Genomic DNA, 13,646 nt, shown 5'->3' on the forward strand with positions numbered 1-13,646 from the left:
TTTACCTGCTGTATACTATGTAAATATTAGTTAATACTTAGAGCCAGCACATACTAGTAAAAGAAAAGGAGCATATTAAGATGACTGGTTAACTGACCTTTGTCATTGTTTAGGTATGTCAGTATATCTCCTGCTATACTAATCCATCAACAGCATGTTTTAAATGCTTGTAATTAATTTGGGATGTACCAGCATAACTGTTGAAATTACTGGCATTTTTTTCATTTCTGAAGGAATTAAAAAAAGTTTTTCTCTAAGCATTTATAAAGCATGCAACGTTCTTTTTAATTTAGGTTAGCAAATTGGTGGGAGAGTCTATATAGCTATTATCTCTTTCAATATATGGTCCTTGGTACTTTTTAAGACTTGCTTGCAACTGTCAGTAATTACCTGAAGGTTTGAACACTTGTGAAGGGACTATCAGAATTTTGTTGCTGGCAGTAGTTTAAAAGAATAAACTTCAGGGGTGTTTAGGTGGGTTATCAGGGATTTTCAGATGGTTTAGAATCTGCTATAGTGCAGATCCTTTATCTGAATAGATTTTAATTGTTCCAGCTGCAGTTAGGAATGGGGTAACTGAGGTGACGTTTTCATGCTCAAGGACATTTTGGAACTGTTTCTAATCTACCCAATACTTGTGTCTTCAGAAGATTTTACTGGTTTGGACATCCAAAGTTTATTCAGAAAAATTCCTCACCGTAACCCTCTATTCAGATTTCACATCTGAGTGTCCACCAGTAATGTGGCAGCTGACTCTTTGGGCATTAATCTGTGTGAATCTCACATAAACCTCATTTTTAGGTGCTATGCAAATGTTAAAGGGGAACTTCATCTCTAGTCACAGAAAGGAATCTACTTCCAAAGCATTTGACAAACAGATTTTTTTGTTTTAAGTGTAACTTAGAGGGGGGGAGGTGCATTTTGTAGACACATTTGAGGAGATTAATAGATGGTATTTATGTATTTGTAACAAAACCAGTAATTTATTAGGTAGGAGATAGATGCAGGGGAGTAACTTGCCAATCTGCACATACAGTTGTGCTGTGTTCATGATCAACTGCTGTTTATTCAAGGCCAGTGTAGCTTGACAGGATCAAAAGAAGTCCTGGCTAGAAGATGATGAAAAATTATTTTAATACAAAAAGCAGAAACATAAAGGAGAAAAGAAAATTTCTAAGTCTTTGTTCACCAGTAGTTATCAGAAATGAGGGCTGAAAAAAGACATTTATACTTCATGCATTATGTTCCCAGTTGAGAAAGGTGAATATATGATTTATGCCTCAAATTCTACGTAACTGGGCTAGTCCAAGTATTAATAAGAAGAAGAAACATAGAAGTTTACCTCCTGTGTATTTGGTGTGGGCTGTGTGTGAAAGAAGGTATTTTTTTGATACAAGAAGTATAAAAATACTTTGCCATAGTCCTTGCTTGAGCGTGTGTGTGTATAAGTATTTTTTGAAGATTTGCACAATTCAAAGAGCAGGAACAAGGGAACCTATAGGAACAATCTGTGGTAATTGTCTGTAACAATAGGATAACATCATCATGGACATACAAAGGTCTGCATACTCAAGTTAGTTTGTGGATTTTGTGCCTCAATACTATTATTTTAACATCTATTTTTTTAGATGAAATATTGTCATGATAGATTTCATAACATATTTTTCTAACAAAAACCCCGTGATTTATTCAAGAAATAGCAATAGACCAGTATCACAGAATTACAGAATTGTTAGGGTTGAAAAGGAGCCTCTGGTGATCATCTAGTCCAACCCCCCCCCCCCCCCCCCCCCAAGACTGGGTCACCTAAAGGAGGTGACACAGGAACCTATGCAGGGGAGTTTTGAGTGTCTCCAGCGAGAGAGACTCCACAATGTCCCCAAGCAGCTGTTCCAGTGCTCTGCCACCCTCAGTGTAAAGAAATTCTTCCTCTTGTTGAGGTGAAACTTCTTGTGCTTTAGTTTAGGGCCATTGCTCCTTGTCTTTTCTCTGGGCACCACTGAAATTTGTCTGGCACCATCCTCCTGGCACCCACCTTTGAGATATTTCTATGTATTGATGAGATCCCCTCTCAGTCTTCTCTTTTCCAGACCAAACACACCCAGCTCCCAGTCTCTCCTCATCAGAGAGCTGCTCCAGACTCCTGATCATCCTTGTGGCTCTCCACTGGACCCTCTCCAGTAGCTCCTTGTCTCTCTTGTGCTGAGGAGCCCAGAACTGGACACAGCACTCCAGGTGTGGCCTCACCAGGGCTGAGTAGAGGGGGACGATCACCTCCCTCGACCTGCTGGCCACTCTCTTCCCAGGGCACCCCAGGATACCACTGGCCATCCTGGCCACAGGGGCACTGATGGCTCACGGACAACTTGTGATCCACCAGGAGCCCCAGGTCCTCCTCCACAGAGCTGCTTTGCAGGAGCTCAGCCCCAGCCTGTGCTGGCACTTGGGGCTGTCCCTCCCCAGGTGCAGGACCTGGCACTTGCCCTTGTTGATCCTCATTAGGTTTCTCTCTGCCCAACCCTCCAGCTGATCCAGGTTCCATGGAATGACAGCAGAGCCTTCGGGTGGATCAGCCACTGCTCCCAGTTTAGTGCCATCAGCAAACCTGCTGAAGGTGCATTTGATCTCTGCCTCCAGGTCACTGATAAACAAGTTGAATAAGACTGGTCCCAATACTGATCCCTTGGGAATACCACTGACTGCAGGCTTTCTGCTGGACTCTGCTCCACTTGTCATGACTCTCTGAGCTCTACCATTCAGCCAGCTCTTGACCCACCTAACTGTCCATTCCTCTAACCCACATTTCCTGAGCTTACCTATGAGGATGTTATGGGAGCCTGTGTCAAAAGCCGGGCTGAAGCTCAAGTAGACAACATTCACTGCTCTCCTCTTGTTGACCCATCCTGCCATGCCATCATAGAAGTCTGTCAGATTGATCCAACCTGATTTCCCCTTGAGAATCCATCCTGACTATTCCTGTGCACCTGATGACCTTCTTGTCTTCTATATGCTTTTTGATGATCTCCAGAATGATCTGTTTCATCATCTTCCCAGGAGCTGAGGTGAGGCTGGCTGGCTGGTAGCTTCCCAGGTCTCCTTGCCATTTTTGAAGACAGGAGTGACATTGGCCTTCCTTGAATCATCAGGTGCTTCTCTCATTCTCCCGTTCATGAGTTTTCAAAGATGATGGGGAGCAGCAGAGCAACAACATATGCCAGCTTGCTCAGCACCCATGGGTGCATCCCATCAAATCCCCTGGATTTATGGTGCTAAGTCTGCCTAGCTGATCTCTAACAGCCAAGGTGAAGCCTTCCTTTCTCCAGCCTTCCTCTCTTATCTCCGAGGTCTGGCGCTCACGAGGGTTGGACTCAGCAGTAAAGACAAGCAAAGAAGTAATTCAGTAATTTTGCATTCTCAGTGTCTTCCACCACCAGAAAACCCATCTGATTCATCAGTTGCCCTGAATTTTTCCTACTCTTTCTTTTGCTGCTGATAAAATTGTAAAAGCCCTTCTTGTTGTTCTTGACATCCCTTGCCAGACTCAGTTCCAAGTTGGGCCTTGGCCTTCCTCGTTGTATCCCTGCAACTTGGTGTTCCAAGAGTCCTTCCACGTGGCTTGTCCCTTCTTCCACACTGCATATATTTCTTTATTGAGTTTGAATTTTACTAGGAGTTCCATGCTCATCAATGCAAGTCTCCTACCCTATTTGCCTATTTTCTTTATCATGGGGATACACAAGCCTAGAGCTTGGAGTGCTTTTAAGCAATGTTACAAAGGCAGGCTGTAGGAACAAGTAAGAATTTTCACCTGCAGATTTAAAAAGGCAAAACCTGCATTTAATATTTTAGTGTTCTTCCATTTCTGTGCTATGGGACTGGTTTTTGATTTTTATTAGGCACATAGTTGTTTTGACAAGTGAAATGGAATTCTCTTGCTTTTTAGACCTGCTGATGCTTTTTGACATTTACAGCTATTTTTTTGACAAATTTTGATGAAAAGAGCCAGAAAAGTTGCTGACATTTCTTTTAATTTCTTAATGTTTTTCAGGACTGCATATTACACAGGACTCTCACTGGTGATCTGAAAGCATTCATAAATAAATATGGGTTTGATGTACTTGTTATTTTGGCCAACTGCTTGTCAGATGAGAAGCAAGCAAAACAACAAATAGCAGTATACTCGGAAAATGTAGAGCTAGGCAATCAAGTGAGTACCTGGAAAAAGAATCAGATGTTTTTTCTGGAAAAAAAATGTTGGCGTTTTTTAAAGCAGCCTATATCAAGATGTCAATTAATTAAGTGAGGTCAAAACGCAGCAACAGTTGACCAGCAATGGAGCAGCTATTTGAAATGGCTGCATTATTTATATAATAAGAGAACAAAAGACTGTAATATTTATTATTGCTTCAAACTAAGCTAATAGAAAAAGGTTATGAGAAATACTGAAAGAGGCAAGATTGTTCAGTTCAGTTAAAATGTAGTTTTGGGTTATTTTTCCCACTAGTTTTGACTTGGGTTTGTATTGTGATTTACACAGATGCATTTTTGGCAAATGAGTGATAAGCAAACACCTTGTAAATGATAATCGCCAGAAGTCATATATGTATAAGTTATTCCTAAAGAATTCAAGCTCTGAAATCAAAATATACTAATACAACTGTATACATTTGTCCAGAGCTAGGTGTTTCCCATTTTTAAAACTATCTTTATCCCCAGATAAATATATATGTATATATTTATCCCCAGTTCTCTCAGTGGCAACTTTTTGAACCTTTTTCTCAGTCTTGAAAACTTGTGATTTTAGGGTGGCTAGACACTTAGGTGGCTAAGTGACTCCATTGTTTTCAAGGTCAATATAAAGGCATTTACTTGTTTTAATAATATAATTATCCCATTCTAGAAATACATTCTTAAAGTACTGTTACATAAATTTTACTCAGAATTCTTAAGGGAACAACCAAACATTTGTTTGGATTTTCTATTACTATCAAGAAATGAACTGAAAAGTCAAATGATATAATTTCTGACTGTCCTGGTTTAGTCACCCCAAGACACTCACCAATCATACAACACGTATTTTGACCTGATCTTCTCTTGTAATACGTCATCTATTTGGGGCTCATAATAAGGATGCTATAGTGAAATGGCCAAGCAATAGGTTAGTATGAACAGATAGGTATGAAGTAGTAAATACGTGTAAATATGTGTATGATGAAGTAGTAAATATGTGACTTCTGAAATATCCCATTTTTCAACAGATCTGCTGTGAATTAGAAGAATGTCAGAATCCTTGTTTGGAGCTGGATCCTCTAGAATGTGAATGTGACCAAATTCTCATTTATCATCAAGAAAATTCTTTGGTGACCTGTGATCAAATTTTTCTTCTAATTAAGGAAGTTATGAATAGAAGGCAACCAGAAATGGTATCAAACAGTAGAACTTCTTCTACTGAAGCTGTTGCTGGAAGTGCTCCACTTTCACAAGGATCTTCTGGTATTATGGAGTTATATGGTTCTGATGTAGAACCACAGCCCAGTTCTGCCAATTTTACAGAAAATCCTCAAGATCTAAATGGGTCTATGCAAGCCCACATTGATGTTAATGTAGACCTTGTGAGTCCAGACAGTGGCTTGGCTACCATAAGAAGCAGCCGGTCTTCCAAGGAGAGTTCTGTTTTTCTTAGTGATGATAGTCCTATTGCAGAAGGTGCTGCTTCACATCACAGTCTTCTGCCTGGCTTTGATTCCTACAGCCCTATTCCTGAAGGAGCAATAGCTGAAGAACAAAAGTCTCAGTCAGGAAGTAATAGTGATAACTTTGATCTTTTCAATTTTGATCTAGCACCCGTGGTTACAGCTCCATCTGAGTCATCTTCTCGTTCTGTTGATTGTTCCCCAGCAGATGATTACTTTCTCAATAGTGATTCATCAGAAGGGTATCAACTCACTCTTAAGAAAAAACTTAAAGAGGCAAACCTATTAGAAAATGATACAATAAAGTATTCAACTGACTCATTTACAACAAAAATGGAGGAAGACAATCTGGCTGAATTTGGTGAGAATTCAGGAGAGATGTGTGAGAAGACTTCAAGTTTGATTGATTTAGTTGAAGGTGATTCTTCTTCACCAGAAATGTTGAAATCTGCTGATTCAAGAATTCCACCAACTCCTATGAATAGTCTTGTAGATACTTCACCATTAGATAATGGGCAGCCTTTAATTTTCTCACAAGATGTCATAAAAAAAATTAATGAAATAGATGGCACAAATTACTCTCCGTCTCGTGTCAGATATGGGAGCTGGTGGGATGGCTTTGACCTAGATTCCAGAAATGCTGATGCATGGAGTTCAAGTGAGCAGGAATCTGTATTTCAGAGTCCTGTCTTATGGAAAGATTCTAAAGAAAGTCCCTTGCTACGAGAACATACTGATAGAAGAGCCTCAGATTCTGTGTTCCTCCAAAAACAGCCAAAGCAAATGGAATATATGAAAGCAGGTCTGTGGGATAACCAGTTTAAACAAGATAATTGGAACCATGAGAATCAAGAGAAAAAGAGTGAACATACATGTTTGCAAACTGCTTCTTTAGATGAGACAAAGCAAGAAGTGGAAAGCTTTACAGACCTGTGGAGGGTCAGCCAGGCAACACCTGTGATGTCAGATGCATGGTATAGTGATGAAGGAAAAGGTAGCCAGCTAGCTGGAGATTCTTACAAAATCTGGACCGAGTTTGATGAAGGGAATGCTGGTAGATCCTCAGAAAATGTTTGGAACATGCCCAGAGATAGAGAATTAAAATCAGTGAATATTCCCGAGGAATGGGCCATATCAAAAGATGGTTTACCAGATTCTTCAGAAATCACAGTAGACAATGAGATTGAAAATCCAGAAGTGCGGGATAAAGGAAGATATTATTCAATAGAAGACCATGGAAAATCTGAAAATACAAATTTTGTTTTCAACAATATCCAAGATAATTCCAAGCTGAACACAGGGGGAAAAACTGTGTTTGGTGATCCTAAACATAGACCAAAACAATTTGAAAATATAGATACCTGGAATATATATGATAAAAACATCAGAAAAGAAGTAACAGAAGTAGTGGTGCCGTGGGAGGACACCTTCTTGTACAAAAATTCAGATCTTAGTTCCCCAAATGTAGTGGAAGATATAGTTGTTTCTCCACCAGACACCAATTACTCAACGTCTGATTCATATATATCACCAACATATGTGGAAGATGATAGAGAAAATGAGGACAAGGATTTTAATGAAGAAAAGGTTACCAGTAAATTTATGAATACAAATTTGGCTGAGTCAAAAGTACATGACAAATCAAGTAAGGAACCATTATCTCCTAACAATGTGCCTTTTTCAAATACTAGAAATACAGATATCTGGGACACTCCTCTAAATAACATCACCCAGTTACAAGAAAGAAAATCTGAAATTCCAGTTCTTTCTGCCTCTGCTAAACATTTTCTTAATTCAGAACAAACAGCTGATCTATGTTTTTCAACTGAAACATGTACCAGTGAAAATAACTTTCCTGTATCAGAAAGCAGAAGAGTAATACTGGCATGTAATCAAACAGTGAATGACTTATCACCATCACAGAATGAATTAAATATTAGACAGAGAGTAGCTGACAATGTAGAAACGGAGGGCAGTGTTCCTGTACAAGACACCAACACCTCTAGGCCAGCTACAGAAAATGAGAATGGTTTGGATCTGAAAATACATGACTTGGGGAGTGAGATACTTAGTGAGAATGCAGCACAAAACACTGCCGGTGTTGATGAAGAGCTGGAGAGTCAGGATTCAGTGCACCAGCTGAACTCATGGGGTTTACAGAGTGAGCAGGGTTGTCAGGAAGGCTGGGACAATGCCATTGCCATCTCTGAGGAAGGAAAAGAATGTAAGAGAACACATGTGACAAGTGGACAGCAGATGATTAATGACATTTGTAATAAACCAGTGCAAGAGGGCTGTGAATCTTCAGGTAAAACAGATTCAGAAAAATATGAGCTAAAAACTGAAGTTGCCACCTCCCAAGAAAAAATGAGAAATAGTGTTAGTTTGGAAGTATTAATCACAGAAAATGTGTCATTTTCCAATCAAAACAATCCAATTAGTCAGGAAGAGAGAAAATATGTATTGCAGAATAGTTTAGAATCTTCAAGTATTTCCAAAGGAGGCAGAGATTGTGAATTTTTTGGTGACCCCTTACCACAAAATTACAATTATAGTGAAATGTCACAGCTGCTTTCTGACGGAGCTAAAAAAGAGGCTACAGTGACAGAAGATGCAACAAGTCCCAAGATGAAAGGTTTTTCTGAAAGTTCTGATAAGGGTAGCGATACTCCTGAAAAAGATTATTCTAACATGCCTGGAAGCTCAGGTGTCTGGAATGACTCTGGAAAGAATGATTATAGCCAAGCCACATCGTTTCCTTTGATGGAAAAACCACAAGAACCTCTGGGAGAAGGGCAAGAATTGTTACATGATGTGACTCCCGAACATCCAGACATTTGTAATTCTGAGTTAGTATCTTTTAAAAATAGCTCAGAATTTGTGAGGACCAATGAAAATTCTTTCACAGACGAGCTTAAGAAAAATCCTTCTGGATTTGTTAGTGTTGCTGATATTACACATATGTCTGTGGTGGAAAATTCATTTTCACTTGAAATAGGTTCTGGGAGAAACAAAAACTCTGAAAATTTAGAACCTGCTAATAATCTTTGTGGAGAGCCATTTGCAGTGCTTCAGGACAGTTTTCCCCAAACTGCTTGGGATTCACAGCCATGTGAAGATTTGCAATCTCCTGGAACAAGTCCTGAGGCAAGCGAAGTCCTTGAAATAGCAAATACCACAAGCAGCCTTTCAAAAGATATACAGATCAAAAGCTATTTGGAAGAAGATAATGTGTGGAGTAATTCAATAAATGATTATACACACTCAAGTGGAACAAGTCCTGACTTAAGTGATGCATCTGTGAATGTGTGGGGAGACCTTCCAGTTGCTAGTTATCATGAAAGAAGCAGGGATATGTGGGAGATGAAAAACAATAAAAATCTTGAAGATTCTTTTAAAAAGCAGGAAATTAGGAATGAATACGAAGAAGGATTTCAAACAAGTGGCAAAGGGAACAAAGATCTTAAAAGCTTAGATTTTTGGAATGCCCATGTAGATGATGATACTGTATCTTCTTTATCAAGTCCTGACATAAATGAGGATTCAGAGAATTCAGAGGCATGTCCAGAAGTGATTAATGAAGATTCAGTGTGGGAAAACAAACAACACAAAGGAGCTGAAAATGGGGAGGATTATCTTCAGTCCAATGCAACTAGTCCTGAAGCTAATAAAGACAATTTAGGTACAAAAACTAAGGTGGGAGAGAATGTCCTGGGAAGCATCCTCAGTGAAACTTCTGAAACTATTGAAGCCAGTAAGGTATTGCAGGAGGATATGACTATTGATTTTACTGATCATAATACAACTGCTCAGTCTACTACAGATCACTGTAAAACACTTGACGAAAGAACTCAGGTGAGTATTTTCAATGAAAAAACAGATAGTGGGGAAGACTCATATTTGTATCAAATAAATGAAAATCCTACATCAACTTCTGCTGCTGGTGTTCAAGAAGAACATTCTTCAAAAGTTGTAGATAGGTGGAGTATGTCACTGGAAGCTGATTCAACAACTAATCCAAAATCCGCAGTAGGAACATCTGATTTTCTAGGTAACAGTTCAGAATGGTGGAGTTCACAACCTTATGAAAAGCAGCAACTGGAAGATCAGTATTCTGATTCAAGTCACTCTGCAACAAATCAGTTAGGATATAGTAAAGAGGACTCCTGTGGTTCCCCTTCACAAGATGAAGAACTAACAGAAGCACATTTCACTGATACAGGGAATGATGAAAATCCGCCTGCCCCCCTGTACTCTGATGAAAAAGAAAGTGAAAGACTAGTACATTCTATCAATAGTCCTGGTGGTCAAATAAATGAAGACACTTTACAGTTCAAACGATTTGATTCTTTCATAATGGATAAAGAAGAAAGGGAGTTGATAGAACAGTTGTTTTCTACAGACAAGGAAAATCAATTGATTCCACAGAACTCTTTTTCAGTTGAGGAACAAGGTATATCAAATGCAGCAGTTGAAGCAACGACTGTATTGTATCAACCAAAAGACAATGAGGGAAATGCAAATCTCAGTCCTCAAGGACAACAGGAGGACACCTGTGAAAGAGCAGAAGTCCACAACTCCATGCAAGGTGCTTTCACTGTAGAAGACTTATCATTTGAAATGGCAGAACAGTCAAGTCCAGAGTGGAATATATTAGTTCCCCAAACTGCACTTATCCCAGATATTTTACAGGATAACACACAAGAAAGTAATCAGCAGTTTTCAGTGGAACCTGACCTGTGGAATAATGCTGAGCAGATTGTCACTTTGAAATCGGATGGTGAAAATCCCGATATTTTAAGTCACTGTGATCAAGACAATGATTCAGAGTCATCAGGCAGTCCTGATGTGTGCCAGGAATATGGAGCTAAGCATGCCTCTATTCCAACTTCTCAGATTGCAGTGGAGCCTGAAGACAGACAGCCAATTCATACAAGATCAAATAGGAATAGAAAGACAGGTTTTGATTCAAAGCATCAGTTAGTAATGCAGAAGGTGGAGATGCACTCTGAAAATGGTAGCCTTCAGGACTATGAACCAGTAAAGACCAATGAATTCTATCATTTTATCTCTTCTAATCCTCAGGAGCCTCCTGAATCTGCAATTCCAGAAGAGTATAGTCTAGAAAATAAGCTGGGTTTTGACCCTGTTGAGTCAACTGAAATTGCCAGTGAGGTTATAAAAGTGACATCCTTAGATCTGAAAGACATGTTCCATGAAAGTTTCACTCATGTAAGCCATCAAGGAGCATCAACTGATACAGCTCAAATAGCAACCTCTCAAATACATTTTCTTCCCATGGATTTCAGTCAACCTGATAGAGAAGAACAAAACTCAAAAGAAATTAGTGCCTTGGGTGAAGTTGTAAAATATTCTGATACTGACCATGCAGCAAAATCTGGTGTTGAGCTAGATAGGTCAGAAGAATGTGTGGATGAATCTAACACAGGGCTAGAACAAAGTGTCGGGAATACTTCAATGACTAATGTTCTGGCAGGCACCTGTGATGAAATGAACGTCCTGACACTGCTAGGCAATGAGGCAGGAGAAGGGAGACCAAAGGATGAACAGAGACTCTTTCCCATATCCTTTCTACCTGGTGGTAATGCAGGTGATGAATCTGATTCAAATAATCAACTGTTTGATGACACAACAAAAGAATATGAAGCTGTAATTGAAAATTATGTTCCTGTGTTAAAAGAAATACCCAATGACCAATCACCAGCAGTGTGTACCCCACCATCCTCTGTGTCTTTTGATCCTGAGCCCTCTGGCAGCAGAGAGTATGCAGATGGTAAGCTCTTGTTACAGCAGCCATTTAATGACAGTGTTTCTTTGGAAAAAAGATTGGCACTGCCAGCTCCTCTGGAAGGTGCAGAGGGCATCCTGATGACCAAAGGTGAGGTGTCTGAAATATCCACAGAGTGCCTTGAGGAAAATCTCACCTCAGTACCATTGCTCTCCACATCTGAAGTAACTCCACCAGATTCTGATTCTTTGACAGGAAAATCTGAACCAGAAACAACTGATCCTGACTCACCACCAGATGGAGATAGAAGATCATGTGATGGTAAGAAAATCTGCTTTCCAGGGCAAATAGGTAAGAGAAAGGAGGAGGTGTCTGGAGTATTTCTGTGTAATGAGGAGAAGGCTTTGAGTGAAGTGTGGAGTTTGTGTGCCTCCGTAATGTAAGAACATGTATTGTGGAAAGAGTCTGGTGTCATTCTGTCAGACAGATCTAAAGCTTTTGAACAGTGATGTAGGAATATAATTTCTGTTTGTACAGGGCCTAGCTGATGGGATGAAACAGAATTGTTTTTGCCTTGGGGATGATTGCCATGTTAATATGTAACCTTTAACAGTAATGATGATGGTGATGATGTTATAAAATTCAAGTACACATTAACAGAGCAAAGCAAACTGAATCACAGTACTGACTGAAGCATATTATGGTGACTAAATCAGTAAATCAAAAATTAAAAAGAGTTTCTATTTGCCTGTTCTTTTAGAAGCTGGCACTGACTCCCTACTTTGTTGGGAGGAAAAACCAAGAAGTTCCCCTAAGAGCCCTGAACTGGAAAGTACAGAGAGTAAGGAAAATATGAGGATGCAGGTGCTCCCAGCCTCACTGGAGATTGATTACATCCTCGTTACTGAGGAAGAAAATACACCTACAATAAATGATACCCTTGAAAGAAGCAAAATTAATTTTTCATTTCAAGAATCCCATGAAGGCTTTTCACCAGGCTTCTTGGATACCTTTCAGCCAATCTCCATTTCAAATGAAAGCAAAGGTCACCTTGTTTGTGGGACTGGATGGGACACTGTTCACTTAGAAGATAATAATTCTTTTGCTGTGCCTGAAAAGCTGGATGGTGAAATGAAATCACAGGAAGGCTGCAGGCAGGATGAGGATTGGATTATATTGGGCCAAAATGAAGTAAGTGACTTATCACCTGAAGAAATTTCTGCCAAGACAGAGATGCCAAAATCAGGGTCTGGACATCCTGTTGAAGAACTGGCATCTGTTGTAGCACAGGAATTGGTTCTTGACACTTGGACAGAATTTGAGGTAGAAACTCCCCTTCAGAAATCTTTTGAACATGAAAGCTGTTCTTCTTTGGATGGCCTGACTGCTGAGAATGTGAGTTCAGGCATGGCAGGAACATCAGAGTTGCTGGTAGTTGGTGGTGATAGTACATGGGAAGCAAATTCTCAACAGAGGCTTGGGAATAATGTAACAACAGAACAAGAAATGAAGGAGGAAACAGTTCTTCTCAACAGTGACAGAGAATTGAATCAAAAATCAGGGTAAGTAAAAATCAACCTATCTTCTTTCAAAAGTCTTTTGTTCATTTGTTTTCTATGTTATTAAGATGTGTGCAATTATGAATTGACAGCAAGACTTTCAAGTCTGAAATATGCAATGTATTTACATTATTTAACTATCAGTGTATTTCTCCCTTTCTGTAAACAGATTATTAGCTCTTTGTTGCTTGATATGAGCCAAATTAAGGTTGTTTCACAATTGATTTAAAGGTCACTTTCTTGCAGGAGTAAATGTATCTTTCCTCAGTGAAGTCCCTCTGGTTGTATTAATTACCTTTAAATCTGAAACAGATGTGGCCAGGGAATACAGGGCCAAGCCAGGTACTGATGATATTGCCAGTACATGATGAAGTTATGGAGGGACTGAAGTGCAGTGCTATCTCTGCCCAGTGCAAAACTGCTGAGAAAGAAGAAAGGAAGGAGTCAAGGCCAAGAGTCAGAAAACATGCTGCTTACAGAGAAAAGAAAAGCATGAGGGAAAGTTACAGTCTTTGTGATTATTTTCAAGCTCTAGTCAGACCAGAGGAGCATTATGACTTTTTGAATTGAACTGGCAATTGAAGCAGATTGCGTGAGTACATATGGACCTGGCTTTGGGTGGACATACAGCCTCTGTGCTGGCAG

At 39.6% G+C, this 13,646-nt stretch overlaps 1 protein-coding gene across 1 annotated transcript in view; it reads left to right on the forward strand.

The window, feature by feature from the left end:
• Positions 1-13,646, forward strand: part of PRUNE2 (prune homolog 2 with BCH domain) — a 133,158-nt gene that overhangs the window by 77,108 nt on the left and 42,404 nt on the right. The window contains exons 7-9 of the mRNA XM_062513942.1: positions 4,049-4,207; positions 5,259-11,763; positions 12,206-13,004. Of these exons, the coding sequence (XP_062369926.1) occupies positions 4,049-4,207; positions 5,259-11,763; positions 12,206-13,004 (7,463 nt within the window). The remainder of the gene's footprint in view (positions 1-4,048; positions 4,208-5,258; positions 11,764-12,205; positions 13,005-13,646) is intronic.

The sequence above is a fragment of the Cinclus cinclus genome, chromosome Z (assembly GCF_963662255.1).
Source record: "Cinclus cinclus chromosome Z, bCinCin1.1, whole genome shotgun sequence".
Lineage (NCBI taxonomy): Eukaryota > Metazoa > Chordata > Aves > Passeriformes > Cinclidae > Cinclus > Cinclus cinclus.